Here is a 20823-nt window from a genome sequence, read left to right as displayed (position 1 = left end):
GCCATTTAGATCCCTTCTGAACCTCCTGGTTATTTTACACCCCAGCCTAACCATCATTCCCAAATAGCACTGTCTAGGCTACTTCAGTTGGGTAGTCTACTTGTTAGGTAGAGTTTGCTAGGTTTGGAAGAGATGTTTATGGGGGATATTTGCACAGAGTAGGTTGGTCATACTCTGGAGCAGTATTTCTCAATCTTGGCAATGTTAAGGTATTTGGTCATCAATTCCCCAAATTCTCTAGCCAACATGTCCATGCACCTTAAAGCTGTCAAGGTTGAGAAACACCGTTCTGGGTCTATCTAAGAACTGGGGTAAAACAAAATATTCTGGAACCATTGCTCAATATAACAATTTTCCCAGTACGCTCCCTACGATCAGAACTATGATTCTTAAATTCTCAAGAGAATCGTGGCGGGACATTTTTGGAGCTAAAGTTTCAAAGGCACTAGGTTGGAAAAGGCTGTTTTGGTAAAGCTGTTTTATCACCTCACTCTACTGTACCTTCCTTTAATTGGATCCCATTCTTTTCCAAAGATGTCTCATTTAGTGTTAGGAATCCACTCATCTTTTCTGCTCTCACCATTCCTTCCTTCCTTGGCTTCAGAAGCCTTCCTTACTTGCCAGTGAAATCCCTTGGCTGTCCTTCACTGCATTCTGACCCCTGCTTTGTCATCCTCATCTCCCTGTACAACTGGGAGAAGGTATAAAGAATCCAACCCAACCAATCATAGGCATTGCTCATGCAAGCCATTCAGCCACGTGATCAGTTTATTTGAAATATTGTCCCAGCAATAGACAGAAAAGTGACTCCCACACAGTTGGGAGAACACTCAAAGGGCACTACTTGTGCAATAACACTTGAGTCAGTACATTTGGATGAATAGTGCTGAAGTTTGACTCAGCACTCTGAATGATGGTTCATCATTTTTGGAATCTGCCTCAACAAGGAACTGGGCACAACTCAAAGCCTTGGCATTTGCTTCATTGTTGTTGCATCTTCCGCATAGCAAGACTTATTAACCATGTTAACTCTCTAAGAAATTAGAAAAACTGCTGCAGCCTCTTTCCCTATCAGTGTAAAACAAATAGCCAATGTTCAAAGAAAAAAATGGTGCAAGAGAAAAGTTTTCCGTTCTGCCTAAATTCCATTTTTTTATCCCAACTGAATAATAAGCAACCTATTTCTGTGTTAGCTTATTAATTATGTTCAAAATTGTATTGATTTAGTGCTGGCCCTTAAAAATCTACTACAATACAATTAATCCCTATTCAAAGAACAATTGAGCTAAGGGGATAGTAGCACTGAATCCCTCTTAGCAAAGGGATTTTAAATAAATGGCATCTTAATTTATTACCTTATTTTGTTATTAACTAGTCTAATGGGGAGTCCAGGGGTTTTATGTTGTGGATTTTTTATGTTGTAAGCCTCTTGGAGTTGTCATGTGTGAGTCAGGTGGCCATGTACATTTGTTTAATTAATTAATAAGATAATTTGTTCATAGACCTTGATGGTTTCTACGCTTTCATTTTTTTTTTTGACAAAAACCCATTTCTGTTAATCTGAAACTTCTGCTGGCTGAAGCATTGCCGATGTCTCAGTCAAAAACTATGTTAGCCAATCACTGTCAAGCAATCTTCCTCACCCAATAAATTTCACATTAGTTATTTAACCATCTCTCTCCATAATAAGTTGGCTTCCTGTTTTATCCTTTTCCTACCTGCATGTCTTCTTAACATGCCCTGTTCCCAGGTCATTGTCGGAAGATGCATGTTATACTGTGGTGACTTTACTCTAGTTAGTTATTTGCAAGTTAGCAGACATAACTCTGGTCAGAAATTGGATGTGAAATTGTTTCTGAATCCCATCCTACATACACTTTGCCCATCACAGTCAGTTTAAATGCAATGGTAAATTGGCCCACTATCATAATGCATTAATAATTAGCATAGTGCATTAATTCAAGCGCTAAGTGGTTGCATCCAAAATGATACAATACCATCCATCATTCACATCAGCCATGATGAGTGTTTAGTGCCACAATAATTATCCATTATTTCACTAATATAAAATATAGTTGCTTGTTAGCAAATGTGGACTGAAGACTGACTTATTGGTTGTTTGTTTTGGAGGGCTCTGATGTTGAAACTAAGATATCATGTATCTAGCAGAGCAGAAACCTGACTCCTGTTTTTCTTTGCCTCTTTGATGGAGCAGGGAAATTATTCATCAGTACACTGTTGACTCCTCACGTCAAAACTTTCATTTAGTTGTGAACAATATAGGAGGGAAGTTTTCTCCCATAACCATTCTGGGCAACAAAGATCACAAGTACTTTAAAATGATACCCTTCCAACTTAGTTTTGGTAGGGTCTGGCCTACAAATTATCTATTAACAACTCAGCATCAGAGAAAACTAAGTAGAAATTAGGAATTAGCCTAACCAATTGGTTCTGGCTCAACAATCAAAGCAAATGTCTTTACTAATAGTCTTGTCTCTTTTTCCTATTATCTTCCACCTCATTCCACATTTTTTTAAATTTTTCTATGGCCTATGCATATCTCAACAGAAAAAAATTAAGAGATGAGTGAACAAGTCTCCTGCCCACTCCTCTGTCTTCTAGATCTAGCTTTTGGATGAAGACAGGTATCAAAAATAGTGGAGATGGTTAATAGCATCTCCACAATCTGTGTCTACATATAAGGGTGCAGGGGTCTGCTCCTCCTCCCTCCTTCTCCTTTTCCTTTTCCTTTTCCTTCCTCCTGTGTTGGTTCAGCTTGAAGGATGATACCTTTCCCATCTCAGAAACATCTGATCAAAACAATTTTTAAAAAAAGGAAAGTGAGAATTTTGGTCTTTTTTTGAACATCAAAAAGACCAAGCTCATGACCATTGCGAGGAATGAAAATATGAAAATAAAATTGAATGGTGAAGAGATAGAATGCATGGAAAAATTCACCTTCCTAGAATTGCAGATTGTTCAAAGCAGTGAATGCAGCCCAGAAGTAAAACATCAGATTGCACTGGGTCATGCAGCAATGATGTACTGTACATGAGTCGATAACGGAAAAGCAAGGACATCAGCCTGGCAACAGTAGGTTAGTGCGCTCTAATGTGTCCCCCGTAGCTACCTATGGTTGAAAGTTGGACCTTTAAAAAAAACAAGACAGGAAGAAAATCAGTTCATTTGAGCTGTGGTGTTGGAGAAGACTCTTGCATATTCCTTGGATGGCAAAGGTGACCAACAAGCTAGTACTGGAGCACATAACATGTCACTGGAAGGCAAAAATCACAAAACACTGCCTCACTTATTTTGGCCGTGTCATGCGGGGGTATTCATTGCAGAAAGCAATTATGTTTGGAAGAGATAATGGTAAAAGGAAACTGGGCTGCCAAAGAAAACAGTGTCTGGACATCCAAGCTGGCACCAGCCAGAGCATAGAACTCAGAGAAGTAGTGCTAGATCAGAAGACGTAGAGAGACGTGGCCCATAGAATCGCCAAGAGTTGGACGTGACTGAATGGATAATAGCAGCAGCAGCAGCAGCTTGAAGGGGCAATGATGGCAAACCTTTTCAGCACCGAGTGGCCAAACTGGAATGCATGTACAAGCATGTGCATGTGCCATAGCAACAGAAACCCAAAGACCAGCTGGCCGGCATGCACATGCCTGTCTTTTGCTGTTTTTTGGGACATTTTCAGGCTGTTTTTTCAGGCTGTTTTGGGGTTGTTTTCAAGCTCGTTTTGGGGGCTGTTTTCAGGCCATTTTCAGGCTGAAAAACACCCTGGAAATGCTCTGGAAAGGGCCTGGAAAAAAGCCTGGAAATGGCCTGCTGTTTGGCTGTTTTTTGGGCCATTTTCCGGCCATTTTCCAGCCCTCTGGTGCCCATGAAGAGCAGCTGGAGACACACTGGAAACCAGAAGAGCAGCTGGCAATGGTGCGCATGGCCATAGAGAGGGCTCTGCATGCCACCTCTGGCACATGTGCCATAGGTTCGCCATTACATACTAGGGCCATTAGAGAGAATATATCAGCACCTGCACAATTTGTTGGAATAATTGATCAATGAATGATATCTCCTTTAACACTTGCATATGCCTATACTGCTGAGGGAGACAGATACCTTGGCACAAAACCCCACAATACAACATTCCTTGGCCAGGCCTGCCCCTCACAACGGCTGCCGGTCCAGTTGTCAAATTAAAATTGCTTCTGTCTTCCCTGAGACCCACTACTTCTGGCCCCTGTTGTGCCTTCCCTTGTCCATACATAATGCCAACATCCTCTCTCTGCTGGGTCCCTTCTTTCACAGATTCCTTCCCAAGGCCAAATCAAAGGTTACCAGCACTGAGAGGATAGGGGATATGTGTGCATGGCTATATCTCTGAGTATCCAAGGAATGCATAATCATCCACACAAGCCAATTATGAGCATCCATAAGAACATAAGAAGAGACTTGTTGGTTCATATCAAATGCCCATGTAGTCTTACAGTATTCCAGGAAGATGATAAGCAGGAGCTGAAAGAAACACCCCTTGTTGCCTCCTGAAAACATACCGTAATTGCACGCAAAAGGTTGCATCCCTGGTGGAAATCTATGCATGTTCTTTAATGATGGTTCTTCTGTATAGAAAGAGATACATTCATCAGGCACCACATATTTCAGTTTCAGTCTGCAGCAGTGACATGCACGCCACTACAGTTGGGCAGCTGATGAATTTTAGTTGAAAATTCAGCAGCTGGTTGAAAAGAAAAAAGTGGTTAATTGATCTGGCAATGCCAGGGGATGCAGAACAAAAGATAAAGAATTGGAGAAGATCCCTAAATATCAAGATCTGAAAATCAAAACTGAAAGATTATGACATAAACCAGCCATGATGAGACAGTGGATATCAGCACACTGGATCCTTGCCCCCCAAAATTGGACGGCACTTAGAAAACCGGCACATTGACAACATTTCCATCTTTTAATAGCAAAAGGCCACACTGTTTAGATTCACGCATAGACTATGCTGATACATTACAACCTTCTGGGTTCTTGGGAATAACCTGTTACATATGAAGGCCAATACCACCTAAAGAACTGGCAGCTGTGACTTTACATTGTTGTGAACAGATAGGCAAGTCTCAATAGGTGGAGAAAAATGTCAAATCCAGTCTAAATATCTAGCTAGTTTGTGGACAACCATAATAATGCAATGCCCAGCTCTTGCTGTTCCTCTTAGTAGTTATCTGTGCTTGTCTGCTTATTCCAAAGGTTGTTTTTATAGTCTTCCCTGAATCTTAATCCTAATCATCACAAGGGGATAAAAAAATTGCAGGGGCTGCTTACATAACACTAAAAAAGAGAACAAGCTTCACTTCTTCTGGATAAAAGGAAAATAAATGTATAATATATCTCGCCTTCTAACAGTTGATGAAGAACTCTAAGCAATGTATCCATTTTTTTCTTCTTTAGCCTATCTTGTCAAATAAACTCAGGCTGGACAGCTTTTGTAGCATAGGATCCATTTCAATAAACAACCATTTTTTAGAAAGTAGAACATCTGGTACCTTCGAGCAGGAAGCCAATAAATATATGAAGGATGAGGAGACTAGGCTTTCTCTTGTTCCGGGCAAAAAGAGGTCAAACAAGAGAGGGAGGCAGCAAGGCAGAGAGACAGAGACAATAAGATGTTTTGCCTGAAGCATCCACAAGAAGTGATGCTGTCACTACCGGCATCAACCTAAATCATCACATGGTCAGTTGTGATTTATGAAGACGACTTCTTAAAAAGTCATGCTGGGACAACCTTGCTGGGTTTAGTTTCTTCAAGGAGAATGTGCTTTGGTAGAAAGGGTGTTTCTTTTTCTTAGTACATTCCACTTTAAACACTAATAGATCTCTCTGTGTTCATTGCTATATTTACGTTTCTCCCAGTTCTGCATATCCCATTGTCAGGGTCCCAAGTAACACCCTCAACAAAATGTTTTCTACTATGTTTTCACTTAGCCCAGGGGTGTCCAAACTTGAGAACTTTAAGACTTGTGGACTTCAACTCCCAGAATTCTGGGAGTTGAAGTCCACAAGTCTTAAAGTTCCCAAGTTTGGACACCCCTGACTTAGCCTGTTTGAGCATCTTATCCTTGAAATCGGCAGAGATTCCACCCTTTTGCTTTTTTTACAGGAACCTAAAACTATCCCCACTCTTTTCAATATATACAATTGATTTCAATATAGCGGTACATTAAAGCCACCAAATGAGGCTCGTTTCTTCTAACTACAGCTATATTTTGCTTGCGCTTGCATTAATGATCCTCGGCCATGTGTTCTCCAAATGTGGGACTACAGGACTACAACCCCTGCCCTATCCAACCAGCCACTGCCTGTTGGTTTACAGTAATGGAAGCTGCAGACCAATATAATTGGTGGGGATCAGATAGGAAAAGACTTAAGTACAGCCTGCAGAGCATATTGGGAGGAGCTTTTTCACAATCCATGCTCTCCGTAGTATGTATGTGTGTTTGTGTGCGTGCGTGCGTGCTTGTTGCACTGGTGCTGTGTTGTCTGTTCTCAAGCGTCCTGTGTTTGTCGTTCCCTTTTTCTGTTGTAGGGAAGCAGCAGGATGGGGCAGTGGAGAATAATCAAAACAAAGGTAAATGTTTCCCCATCGTATCTCTTGTGTGCCTCCATTTAGTTGGAATGCCAGCTATATCAGAAAGACATAACATTCTCCAGATCTTGATAGTCTAGTTCAGGGGTGTCCAAACTTGGGAACTTTAAGACTTGTGGACTTCAACTCCCAGAATTCCCCAGCCTGGGGAATTCTGGGAGTTGAAGTCCACAAGTCTTAAAGTTCCCAAGTTTGGACACCCTTGCTCTAGTTCAATATTTTTTTTAGTTATACCATAAGGTCCAATGCATTCTTTTTAACAACTTTTTTCCCAACAGTAAGAAGTCCAGATCTGATGATCAGGGGTCAAGATATTTAAAGCTTGTCTATTCATTTATTTTGTTTATATTTCATATATATTTTTAATTTGCAAATGTATCCAAGATCATAGCGCCAAAGATATTAGCTAGATGGTTTATAAAAGTCTGCACATGGAAAATGAAACTCAGAGAACCTCTACAACCCATTAGTTAATTAAGTGTCATCAAGTTCAGTTCATCTCCTAGTCACTGTAGGAATAAATACGCGTCATTTTGACCTGTCTTTTAGCTCTTCCAGGAACATGACAATCATCCGGTACTAGGACCAACCAAAATACAGCAAACCAGCTGTATTTAGGGTCATAATATATATTAGTGATAGCTAACCTTTTTCTAAAGGTGTGCCCAAATTGTGTGCATGCCTACTATCATGCACGAATGCATGCCCACCCACCTGTGCATGCGTGCATGACCCCCATACACACATGCGCACATGACACCCACCCACCCCGTGGGGGTGAAAGCCTGAAGTCTGGGGAGGATGAAAAGGGCCTCCCCCTGCTCTTGGGAAGGCCAAAAATCAGCTGAGGGCTGCCGGTGCTGGCAAATATGGCTCCGCATGCAACCTGTGGTGCGTGCCATAGGTTCGCCATCACAGATATATATGGTAGTTAGCCTCAGATGTTGGAATTACATCTTTAGAGGTGCTGTTGAATCTTCGGATGCTAGAGTATAGTAGCAATTGATATTTGAATGACTGTGAATTTAGTCTTCAGAGTTAAGTAAGCCCATCTGGTTAAGCAAAGAACAGAATTTTTTTTAAAAAGGAAAGAAAGATGGTGGATGTTGAGGTTTTTAAGTGGAAATTGTCTGTTGGATAATGCACTTATGTTAGATTGGTAGATAAGGCCTCATTGCATCCCATTCTGTACAGCCACTGGCCATGGCCACCATTACTGATAAAGGCTGGATTTCAACATCTGGATGCCCACATTCCCACCTTGACCTAACACACAGAGTTTTAAAGGGGACCTTACCCAATCCTGGATTTTCTACCAGTTTACAACCTAGTACTAGAGGCATGCAAATATGTTTTACTCAGGTTCTATTTTCTCTTCATGTCTAAGCTAAAAGAAGCATGGTTCCATCTGCAAGACGATGTCAGAGTTGCTTTGACTAATCAACACTCTCTATAATATTACCCAAAAAGGAAAATGTTATATATGGTACTAAGATGCTACACTAGATGTCTGTATTGCTGGATTTTGAATTGAATGTTGAACTTTTTGAGCACTGAACCTTTTTGGCTGTAGGCCTGTCAAATGAGCTTCTTTCCAAGGAAGAATAAAATGCAATATGACTGTTTAGAAAAATAAGCATCTTGTGCAAATAATAATAATAATAATAATAATAATAATAATAATAATAATAATAATAATAATAATAATAATAATAATAATAATAATAATAATTTTATTTGATTAGCCGCAACCCTCTCCCGAAGGACTCGGGGCGGCGTACAATCAAAACGGATAAAAATACACATAAGACAAACATATATACAAAAAGAACAGAGACATATACATATGTGCATGGAGGAGAGTTGACTTATAAGTGAAAGACAGTTAAAAACACAATTTAAAATCCCCTTAAATAAAATTACTAAATTAAAAAACCCATCAGGAGCTTTACGAAGTTATGGTTGAGCCAGGCCAGCTATTTGGAAAAGGTGGGTCTTGAGCTTGACACGGAAGGAGCGGAGGTCAGTAGTGGTCCTAATATCCGGGGGAGGTCATTCCACAGGGCTGGGCCCGCCACAGAGAAGGCTCTGCTCCTAGGCACCGCCCCATGGCACTGTCTGGTGGACGGCACCTGGAGAAGTCCCTCTCTGTGCGAGCGGATGGGTCGTAGGGATGTATGGGGCAGAATATGACAGTGTTGGCAAAACTCCTGTTAAAGCATTGGAAAGTAATGGCTATTCAGACTTAAAAGAGCTGAGTGTCTTCTTCAATGGATAGATTGTATTTTTCTAGGTTCAATATGCATTGAATGAATCAGAGAAAAGCATGTCCCACCTGTGATGCAAAATTTCTGGACCTATCATGAAAATTAGTTTTATTCATCCATGGCAGCTGAATAGCATTTCTATAAGGGATCCTAATGTTTGTTGAAAATCTCTTTCTCTCTCTGGAACTTACATTTCTAGACCTCACTGGGAAAATAATTTCAGTTAAAGCAGCCTAAGTTGGTTATGAAGTTGTGTTCTACACATTGGAAGAACTTCCAAGAAAAAAATGCATGGGAATGATGTCCCAAAGGTGCTTTTCCAAGCGGCAACTGGACTTTCTTTGTTTTTTCTTGAAGTCATTTCATTTCTCATCCAAGAAGCTTCTTCAGTTCAGAATTGAAGAAGCTTCTTGGATGAGAAGCAAAATGTATTCAAGGAAAAACGAAGAAAGTCCAGTTGCTTCTTGAAAAGGCATCTTTGGGACAACCATGATCTGTATGACTGAGAACCATGAGAATGACGGTACTTTTGTTTAGATAACTAGTGTGCATGGATGTAAGTGAGAAAGCTTAGAGGAAGAGCAATAATTTAATTACTGGTGGTTAAATAAGCCATAGTGACTTAGTCCACAGGTTATGAGAAGTGACAAACAAAGTCATAACTCATTTGTAGTGTATAAATCCAGGTCACACTTAATATTAGCAATTAAAATATATTTTACAACACCATTTCCCTTAAACAACTTGCTACATTCAGAACAGAAATACAGAATAGAAAAGCACAGGTCTATTATAATGATCTATGATGTTGCCTGGGAACACATTTTATAAAATTCCAGGAATGAATCATGCAACTTGAGGTAAAAAGTGATTTTGAAAAACCACAACAACCCTTAGCTAACATTGGGCAAATTCTGCTTTACCCAATATATCCATTTTGATTATGGCAACAGTTGCAGTAAAGAACCACAACTTATTATGGCCTTGCTTGTATGCCTTTAATAGAAGTTCAAACCTTTTTCCAAGACTTAAGATTTTTTTTTAAGTACTTAGTTTACTGAACTACAATTGGTTGGATTTGTATTTCACTTTAAACCATAAACCATGGTTTATAAACCACTATGTCTGGCTTCACATATCTTGCTAACCCAAAACTGAGCATCATCGTGGATTAATACCAAACATGATTTCAGTTACAGACAATAAATAACTTTTTTTTATGGAGATCACTACACTAGAAAATATCTGCCTTATTTTTTATAGCATACCAGGATGTTGTTTATTAACAACTGGATGAAGAAAAGTAAAACACACAAACACATGCATAGAAACAGAAGGGCAAGCAAAGTAGCAGAATTATAATAAAGAGTCAGCAATTCTGGGTGGAACCATATTTGCTCCTTTCTCTCCGCAGCCAAAAAACAGGATGGGGCAGTTGCCATGGAGATGCAACCCCTGAAAAGTGCCGAGGGTGGTGAGATGGAAGAGCGGGAGAAGAAGAAAACCAGTGTGCCCAAAAAAGAGAAATCTGTCTTGCAGGGGAAGCTCACCAAACTGGCCGTTCAAATTGGGAAAGCAGGTACGGGGGTGGTGAGGGGGGCGGCTGCATTGGACACTTCCCTTTGGGAAGGGAAGTTGAGCTGGGATGCAACGTTGCTAATCAATGAATAATAATATCCTTGGCTGAGAGAAGGTCAGTTGTGCAGCGTGTATGAATCAGGCAAGGATTTGTCTTTTCATTGATGTCACATTAATTATTTATCCAGTGTTACTCTTTGTCAATGTTCTAATCCAGTTTTAATAGTTTTAGAGGGATAATGAACTAACCTTGACACTGAAATGACACTCAGGGTCATGGGAAGCCTAATTCATCCTGCTCTCTTGCCTTCTGAGATAACCATACAGTACATGAAGACACAGGTATGCCTGTAGTTCTTATGATAGGCAGAACTGTGGGGTTATAGTTAAGGCAACTCAGCTAAGAAAATGTAATATCAAACAAATTGGGATATCATGTAAAGGTGATGTATTTATCTGAAAGCTGATTCTTTGAATTTACTATGTATCTGTTTTATTATTGCATTTAATCTATTTTTTGGTGATTATTTTATCCTGTTTTACTTTATTTTATTTGATACGACTGTAAGACTAATCAATTAATAGACTACTTATTAAAGCTAACTCTTTGCACTCAGGGGGATGGAGGGTATAAATACATAGTATCTGGTAGATAATTTGCTGCCAATTAAATTGGAATTTTCAACCCGCAAAGGCAATGCAGTTGCACCCAGTTTCCCATTACCTATGGTATTAAAAAGCACTTATTCTTATATGGGTCTGTTACCTGTAGTATGGGGGACCCTTAAAAACTGGTTCTTTGGTGGAATCAACCTTGCCGAAGTGCCAGGCAGATCCTACTGGGAAGCTGAATTTCCCATCTCTGTGAGATGGAAAAAGACATTATTATAACATTACCATGACTCTCCAATACTCCCTTAGGTTCATATTATAAATATAGTAGAAAGGGAGTGAGATTGCTCTCCTTTTCTCCAGATACCTGTTTTGTTTCCTTGACCAGCCTCCCTCAATCAATTGTCCGACAGATGTTTTGAACTTCTTTAATAGCTTTCGCTCCCATTCTAGAGATATATGTTGCTGAAAAGAGATATAATCCTGAGGCCATCAGCTTGGAGAAGGCTGCGTAAACAGCAACAGGTCCCATCAGTTCCCATTTTAAGAATGGAAATTTGTGGAATTGACTGGGCCTTGTGCCAAGAAGCCCTTTTGGGACTTTTCTTCTCACATTCTAGCTTTTAATACAAAATGTTCTCAAGACACGATCTTATTTGCAGGGTGTGTAATTTCACAGATTCGGGTCTTGCTGTCGCATCTGACTGTCTCTCTTCTTCTTCATTTTCTCCAATCCTGCTAGGGCTGGTGATGTCAGCTATCACAGTCATCATCCTTGTCCTGTATTTCATCATTCAAACCTTTGTTATTGACGGGAAGACGTGGATGACCGAGTGCACTCCTGTTTACGTGCAATACTTTGTCAAGTTCTTTATTATTGGGGTCACCGTCCTGGTGGTGGCTGTACCCGAAGGCTTGCCACTGGCTGTCACAATCTCTTTAGCCTACTCTGTCAAGGTAAGCATTATATCCTTAGTGCCTTCACTGGTTTTCGCTAAAACACATGGCTGGATCCTTAGCTTGGATCCTCTTGTGTCATCTACTCCCATAAATGCCCTCTGATGGCCATCTCCTTTTGAAGCTCTGGTGCAAGTTAGCTTAACAGGAATGACTGAGAAGATTGTGGACTAAATCACAAGGGAGGTAATCATCAATCATCTTGAAAATTAGGCAGCCATTATTAGGAACCAGCGTGCATTTGTCAAGATCTATTTTCACCAGATTACCGGTTAATTTGGTTTTTTAAATCAGTAATTTACTTAATAAATTATAGGAATACCAACTTTTGAAGAAGTATCCCTGGTACAGTGATCAGCAAGCTACTTTAAGCATCAGTGAAATAGGACAATTAGGTAGATTGTCATTAATGGTTAGCTCTCTAATGACTCTCGTCCAACTAGAGTAAGGTATCATTCCTGTGAGATCTAATGATCTTTAATTTTTGGATTAATAAGTGGGATGGAAAGGCTAAAGGGATGCTTATCAAATGTGCAGAGGAAACAACAGTGTGTGGAAAGATAGAAATAATGTTCAAATAAAGCAAAAGTATCATGATAGGTTATAGAAATGAAAGTAACAGCATTAAGTGTAACAGAGCAAATGCAAAATTCTTTAGGTAGGAAACAATAATCAGTCATCCACATATAGAATGGGTTGTGAAAAAGATCTTAGAGGAATTTTTATTTTATTTATTTTTTTATTTACCATATAGCATCAACAGAGGTCAAGCTTCTTAGAAGAGTTGATTACCAACTGAATATAACTCCACAGCGTGATATGGTTGCATAAAAATACAAATGTATATTTTGGCACTTGGAGAGGATCAGGATTATCAAGGGGTACTCTGGATACACTAGGCAGCTGGAATTTTGTCCTTTAAATCCTCCCGTTCCCCCCAAAACAAGGACTCAAAATTTGCCCTCGTCTATTCTTGGAACACTGTAGGAATGCAAGTGGGTGGGATGGTGGGCCCTAATTTGCTCACTCTTCTCCTTTTGAAAAAAAATATGTATAATTTTAATCTATTTTACTGACTATAGAAAATGATGAAAGACAACAACCTGGTCCGGCATTTGGATGCCTGTGAGACCATGGGCAATGCCACGGCCATCTGCTCGGACAAGACAGGGACCCTTACCACCAATCGCATGACAGTGGTGCAGTCCTACATGGGTGATACTCACTACAAGGAGACGCCTGACCCCAGTAGCCTGACATCCAAGACACTGGATCTGCTGGTGCATGCCATTGCTGTCAACAGTGCCTATACCACCAAGATACTAGTGAGTAGTAGCCTCTTTTTGGAAACACTCCTTCCTAAGGCTACATTGGTCCATAACTGCAGTACTATTATGCAAGTCGGGAATCTATGGATTCTGTTAAACTATAGCTCCCATCACCTTTACCTATGTTGGCTACAGCCTTGGGAAATGTAGCTCCCTGTGAAATAAACAAGTATTATTATCTCCATGATAAGCAGGTTAAAGAATAAGAGTGATATGGGGAAGGGCTAAGACTAACATCTAACACTGGTGTAAGATTTATCTCTGTACTTTGCCTTGAAGCAACATTTAAGTTGGGAACAATTAGTAATAAATTAAAAATTGCAGACATGAAGCAGAGCTAAAATTCCCAACAGTTGGCATGCTAGCAAGCTGCGCTCTAAGTTTCTGGAGAAAAGTCCAGGTGGAGAAAAATGATCTATAGTTAATATTTTGAATGGCAAGCAGACAAACAGGTGGAATCTCAGGGAACTCAAAGAAAAGGGCAGGTTTCTTGAATATCCCTAACAACCATCCATAAATATGGAGAAAATCAGACCGGCCATTTAGGAAAAGAAAGCTGAATTCCTGCAAAATGGATCTGAAGATTTTCTGTCTTTAGTTCTGGGTGGTGTGGTCTTCCCCAAGGTAGAGCTAAAATACAGGTTGGAGTGTCCTCCTAGATTCTCAGCTCCTGCTTGTAGAGAAGGTGGCGCAGCTTTTGCACAAATCTATCTTGTGTGCCAATTGCGCCCCATTTCTCCATTGGGATGTCCTATTTGCAGTCAGCCATGCCTTGGACACCTCTTGTCTAGTCTAAGTGAGGACTGCATGGGGCTACCCTTGAAAGCTCCTCACCACCGATCCAAATACAGCCATGAAAGTAGTTATGGGTGTACCTTGCTATGCCCATGTAACATAACATGGACTTTCAGGTCTGACTGTTACTTATAAAGCCCTTCATGGCACAGAGTCTGATTATTAGCAGAACTGCATGCTTTGGATTACCACCCATTAAGATTTAACAGAGTTGGCATCCCTCTGGAGTGGTATCTGGTGGGATTCAGAGATGTGCCTAGTCTGTCACCACACCTGCCCTATGGAATAGCATTTCTGGTTCAGATAATAGCATTTCTTGTTCAGATGTTAGAAGAAGAGAGGCTGAACCACAACATCAAATCCCATTTTGTCCTAGATCAGTATGTTTAGCCATTTCCTTTGCAGGCTCTAATGAGTTCCAGTTAACGATCAGACCAGTTGTGAGAGCTACTGGATCAGGCCGCCATTCAGCAGCATCTGCAGAAAGGTTATTGCTATTTAAGGAGGAGAACCTATGACTGCTAACTGTGGAGTTATACCACTTGCGATGCAGCTGAATGGAAGCCTTTCCCAGTCTTGGGGCACATATAGAAAATATTTCATTCTTGAAGGCATAAGGATGAGTGCTAAAATTATTTTTAGTTCTGGGACTTAACCGCCTGCAGATTGTTACCCAATTTCCTTCTGATCCAACCAAACTCCAGTGGAGGAAGTCAGCACAACTTGGAGAAAAGTGACCAGAGCAGAGTGATAAATCCCTGATCCTCCAGATGTTGCTGAAGAAAAACTTTCATCATCCCTTATGACTCATGGTATTGGCAGAAACAGTTGAAATTGTAAACCAGCGACATCTGGGGGATCAATCTCTAGGGTCTAGACTAGAGGGAGGATTCCGGATACTGGTTTTTTTTAATCTCTTCAGATAGGGTAATTCTCCAGAATCACATCCCAAATACTTACCTTGATAGGCTATCAAATTGCTGTTTTAACGGCTTCTTCTTTCTTTTAAAATCCTGGTGTTGTTGAAAAAACACAGTTTGAAGCTTGATACCTGGATAAGGATGCTGAAAACTTTTAAAGAGATCTAGACTTCCCAAAACAATTATTAAATCAATTTTTCTATAACATAGATATGCCTTAGATCAGGGGTGTCCAAACTTGGGAACTTTAAGACTTGTGGGCTCCAATTCCCAGAATTCCCCAGCCAGCCATGCTGGCTGGGGAATTCTGGGAGTTGGAGTCCACAAGTCTTAAAGTTCCCAAGTTTGGACACCCCTGCCTTAAATTCAAAGGCTATTTACAAACCTGAATTCTGGCAGCCAAGAATTTGATTCAAACGATCCACCATCCCCATTCCTTCACGCACACACTGTTTCGCAGGGAGAAGTGATGAAGTTAGAAGAACTGAACTGGGTGTCTCTCCTTTCTGACCTTCCGTTTCCTTCAGCCTCCAGAAAAAGAAGGGGGTCTCCCACGCCAGGTGGGCAATAAGACCGAATGTTCACTGCTGGGCTTTGTGGTTGGTCTGCGACGTGACTACCAGCCTGTCCGTGAGCACATGCCAGAGGAGAAGCTCTACAAGGTTTACACCTTCAATTCCGTCCGAAAATCCATGAGCACCGTCATTTGCATGCCTGATGGCGGCTATCGCCTCTTCAGCAAAGGGGCTTCCGAAATTGTCCTCAAAAAGTGAGTCTGCTCTGCGTTATAAATGGAGAAAGGGACTTTCATACAGACAAAGGCTACCATCTTAAAGTCGGCAAGACTATCTCATCTTGCGAAACTTGCCCAAGCGTGGTCAATATAAGTCCATTTAGTTCCCTATGTTAACCTTAAAACATTCCCAATTGAAATATCCCAGGAATTCTTCCAGCTATAAAAAGTGAGCATTTTTATCTGCCTGCTATTGGAATCCAAACGAAGAGTTTATTTTAGATTGAGAAGCAGGCTAAATATGAGTCTATGGTGATGAGCTAAAACTAAGAACTTGTCTAAGGCTACCTGTGTCCCTCATTTGAGGATACATTCGCAATGGAGACAATCAACAACGAATAAAGCAGCCAATTGTGAGGGACAACCCCCCCCCCCAAAAAAAAACCAGTCAGGCAAGAAACAAGGAGAAGCAGGAACTTATAAATAAGTTCTATCCCTCTCTTCAACTTTTACAGTTGTAGTTAATAATGCGGTTAAGTGCATGCCTAGAACAGTGCATGTTACACATTTGTTCTGAGCTGCATTTTGTTGCCAATTTGCTTTTGAGTCCAGCTCAAGGTTCTGTTTTTGACCTATAAAGCGTTTGTATGCCACACGTGCAAGCAAAGCCCGTGCACAGAAGGCAGCATGCATGTGCAGGCAGCGGGTGCAACGCGAGCGTGCGCACACTCACAGTTGCAAAACGGTGATAAACCTAAATGAACCCCACTGCTGGCCTCTCCCCAGTGAAACCTGCTTGCCCTTTTAGATTTTCCAGAGAAGGCATGTTGTGCATACCATCATCTAAGGACTTACATTTGCAATGGGGTCCACATATGTGCCTTCTCTGTTGTGGCATCTAACTTATGAAATATTCTTCCCCTCGCCCCCTCAAAAATTAGATTAGTTCCATCTTTTTTGATATTCTGGAAGGGCCTCCAGACCTGGTTATATTATCAGGCCTGGGGCTCCCAGGGAACCAGAGACATACTTAGTTACTAAGCTGCAGTGACGTGCGGTGAGGTTTATGGCTGGTGAGGCTGGTGACGTCATCAGGAAGGCGGGGAATGGGACTACGTGTGCAGGAGGCTGAGGCAGCCTCAGCCTCCTGCACACATGGTCCCATTCCCCGCCTTCCTGAGTCAACATGAAGGGGACAGCAGAGTGCGAGCTGGCAGAGCACGCTCCGCGGTCCCCTTCATGTTGACTCAGGAAGCCAGGGAATCGGACCTGTGCCTTTTCCCTTTTTTTTTCTTTTAATGATGAGAGCGGTGAGGCTCTGCCTCCCCTGCCTCCCCTGACCGCACGTCCCTGCTAAGCTGACTATTTTTATTCCCTCTTTGCCTAGGGTTTGTATCTTTGTTTTTATAACATTTACTGCTAATGTGATTTTTATACTTTTTATATATATATATATCATTGGTTTTTATAAGAGGCTTCACCCACTGTGCACCCCTTTTGATGAGACGGGCAGCTATACATTTGATTAATAAATAAATATATCAAAATAAACACTGTGCGACCCATCTCAATCATAAAATCACCACCAGTCAATTGCAGAAGGCAGCTTTACTCGGAACAGCTTACCTCCTGTGACAATACATTTAACGCCATCAAACAATGACATCTGCCTATCCTAGGTCCTTGGGGAGGATTTGATAGGTGGGCAAAAATTCTATATCCAGTCTAATCATCCGGCCGACTGGGTGACAAAACCGTAATAAACTAAAGTAGTGTTTCATGAAAACAAAAAAGCAGCAGAGCGGTATGAAATTAACACGGACAATGTCGACTTAATTAAAACTTTCAGGATGATGGGCATTGTGGAAGCTCTGACGTGACTCAGAAGTCAGAATTAGCAGAATTCCTGAACATGAGATTTCATTTCCTTCGACCTACCTTTAGCTACCATTCAGGGGTGGGTTGCTGCTGGTTTTACTACTGGTTCCCATCCCGCATGCATAGCACATGCGCAGAACAATTTACAGTGAACTGCACATGCGCAGTTACTAAAAACCAAAATGGTGGCGGCCCAGCAGCGGTGAGGGAACCGGTTCGGGGGCGTGGCAGGCCTGGTCGCTGCCGGTTCTGCAACTCAGCCCTGAATTCCACTACTGGTTTCCTCCGAACTGGAAGCAATCCACCTCTGCTACCATTACAGCTTCTTTATCAAGGAGAAAATTTGATCTGGTGGGTAAGGCCTCAAAGTACAAACTAGGAAACTTTGAGTTCGACTCCTACCTTAGATACAAAGACAGCTGGGTGACTGACCTTGGGCCAGTCACTCATTCTGAGCCCTAGGAAAGAAACAAGGGCAAACCACTAAAGAAAATCTTGCCTAGAAAACTGCAGGGACTATTCCAGGCAGTCGCCAAGAATCAGTGACTTGCGGTGAGGTTTATGGCTGCTGAGGCACTGACACAGTGGTGGGTTTCAAATATTTTTAGACTTGTGGACTTCAACTCCCAGAATTCCACAGCCAGGCATGCTCAGTTCCGATTTAAAATGACAGCATTTGTTTTTCTCCTTTGCGAAATAAGTTTCCTTTTTTCATTTTCTTTTTCTTCTCCCTTCCCCTCTTTCCTCCCTCTCTCCCTTCCTCCCCCTCTCTCAAGCACACACACACACACACACACACACACACACACACAGAAGTTGGATTGGACTATCTCTCCTACCCCCTTCCCTCTCTCACTCACTCTCAAACAAACACACACACACATCCGAGCCTTCCAAAAGAAAGAGGCTGGGGGAAAGTGTGTGTGCTACAGCATGGCTCTTTGCCTGGCTTCCATGGATGATTCTGCTTAACTATTAAAAAAAGCCTCTAAAAAAGCGCCCCCTACTATGAGGCAGAAGAACTGCGTGACTCACCTACGTCAGGAATTTTTAGGCTTTTAACCCTTGCTTAACTTTGCTCAAGTGATCATAAAACACCTAAAGTCAGACTAGATGAGGCATGCAGTTCTCCTGCCTCATAATAGAGGGCGCTTTTTAGAGGCTTTTTTTAACAGTTAAGCAGAGTCATCCACTGAGCAACTAGCTCAGCTTTTCCCTTTTACATTTTTTTTCTTTTCGTGATGAGAGTGGTGAGGCTGTGCCTCACTTGCCTCACCTGATTGCACATCACTGCCAAGAATCAATAATGGCTCAAAGGAGCAACATTATTGAATGAGCCAATTTTGAAAAGTTACTTTCTTTAATGAACATCCTGGATAAATGAGTCATTGCATACCTTGTATGGCAGAACTGGTACCCAAGCAGCAAGGATTCTGTACAAACTCCTTTTGGTGTACGTACGTATGTATGTATGTGTGTGTGTTCATCCCTCTTACAGGTGCACAAACATTCTAAGTAGCAATGGAGAGCTTCGCACCTTCCGGCCCAGGGACCGAGATGAAATCGTAAAGAAAGTGATCGAGCCCATGGCCTGCGATGGGCTGAGAACTATCTGCATAGCCTACCGTGACTTTCCAGCAGGGAAGGAGCCTGACTGGGACAATGAGAATGATATTGTGATAGATCTGACCTGCATTGCTGTGGTGGGGATTGAGGATCCTGTGCGACCAGAGGTAATGGCTGGATGGAGGTAGATTTTCTCTGAGCAAACCTACCTTTGTGGCCCTTTGGATTCTCAGTCCCTCCCTAGTGGATTTTGTGTTGTGTTGTGTTTTGTTTTGTCAGGGAAAATCAACCCTTAAGTTTCCAATCTCCCATTTCTTCCCAATGGCTGATCAAAATTGAAACAGGACAGGGCTACAGTAAAACCGTTGGCTAGTAAAAACAAATTGAGGTAGTATAGGGATGGAATAGGGTCTTCTGCTTGAGAATGGGGTCGGACTCCAAGGCCTCTTCCAACTCTGTTATCGTGTTATTCTGCTTTCAGCAGTCACTATGGCCTAGCGGACAAGCACAGCTGCTTCAATTCTGTAATACAGATAAAGTCAGAATTGTCTAGAAATAGCCCGGAATTAAGCTTCCTTTCCATTTAAGAAAATAGCAATAGCAACAGCATTTAGATTTATATACCACTTCATAGTGCTTTTACAGCTCTCTCTAAGCGATTTACAGAGTCAGCATATTTCCCCCAACAACCTCATTTTACTGACCTTGGAAAGATGGAAAGCTGAGTCAACCTTGAGCCAGTCAGAATTGAACTCCTAGCAGGCCGGCAGAATTACCCTGCAATACTGCATTCTAACGACTGCGCCATCACGCAGGGAGAATCATGTTTTCAATCCTTTGGCTACAAAGACAAGTTTGAAAAAGCTGAATACATTTTTAGAGGCCAGAGAGAATCTGGGAAAGTTGCTAAAGGAGATTTCCATTGGTCAGATCCATTGGGATTTCTGTGCTAAATAACAGCTCTCCCATTTTTGCTAGCACTTGTAAAATCAGCATAATCGTTTCAACTTTTTAAAGGACATGAAGCACTTTACATGATAAAGTATTTGGATGTTAGTGCAGAGAACAAAGAACTAAGGCATATATTTTAATTATCCTGTGCAAGGAAGGAGTTTTGTTATTTTGTGTGAAAAAAAGACAGAGCTTTGCATCGTGGATGGGGAACATGATTAAATAGAGTAAGTCAATGAATAGTTTTTTTCTCACTATATACATATATAGATAGAGTGTTTTCATCCTCAGTCTAATGACAATGAATTTCAACAACTCTGGCTTTAGGAAAAGGCTTTTAAGATGAATAATATGTCTCCTATGGAGGATTGTGTCCTCCTGATATTAACCATCTATTTTAGTTGAGCATTGTGACTGTGACACAATATCAGGACAAATGTGTAGATATATCTTAGCAGCCTGAATGAGAAAAACAAAAATATGCTGAAGCTGGCCACTTACATTTTAAAGAAAAAGACCAGGGTTATGATTCAGGGGGGTTTCCCCCATGGCTTCTACTTTCTGTCAGGGTTCCAAGTAACACCCC

At 41.3% G+C, this 20823-nt stretch overlaps 1 protein-coding gene across 5 annotated transcripts in view; it reads left to right on the top strand.

The window, feature by feature from the left end:
• Positions 1–20823, top strand: part of ATP2B3 (ATPase plasma membrane Ca2+ transporting 3) — a 133219-nt gene that overhangs the window by 73154 nt on the left and 39242 nt on the right. For 3 of the 5 annotated variants that reach the window (XM_081934683.1, XM_081934679.1, XM_081934681.1), the window contains exons 8-13: positions 6593–6634; positions 10334–10498; positions 11852–12066; positions 13149–13391; positions 15637–15878; positions 19219–19453. In XM_081934683.1, the coding sequence (XP_081790809.1) occupies positions 6593–6634; positions 10334–10498; positions 11852–12066; positions 13149–13391; positions 15637–15878; positions 19219–19453 (1142 nt within the window). The remainder of the gene's footprint in view (positions 1–6592; positions 6635–10333; positions 10499–11851; positions 12067–13148; positions 13392–15636; positions 15879–19218; positions 19454–20823) is intronic. The other 2 variants (XM_081934680.1, XM_081934682.1) reach the window with 1 other exon arrangement.

The sequence above is a fragment of the Natrix helvetica genome, assembly GCF_964273705.1.
Source record: "Natrix helvetica genome assembly, chromosome: 1".
In the NCBI taxonomy this organism is placed as follows: domain Eukaryota; kingdom Metazoa; phylum Chordata; class Lepidosauria; order Squamata; family Natricidae; genus Natrix; species Natrix helvetica.
This window is presented reverse-complemented; position numbering and strand designations above follow the sequence as displayed.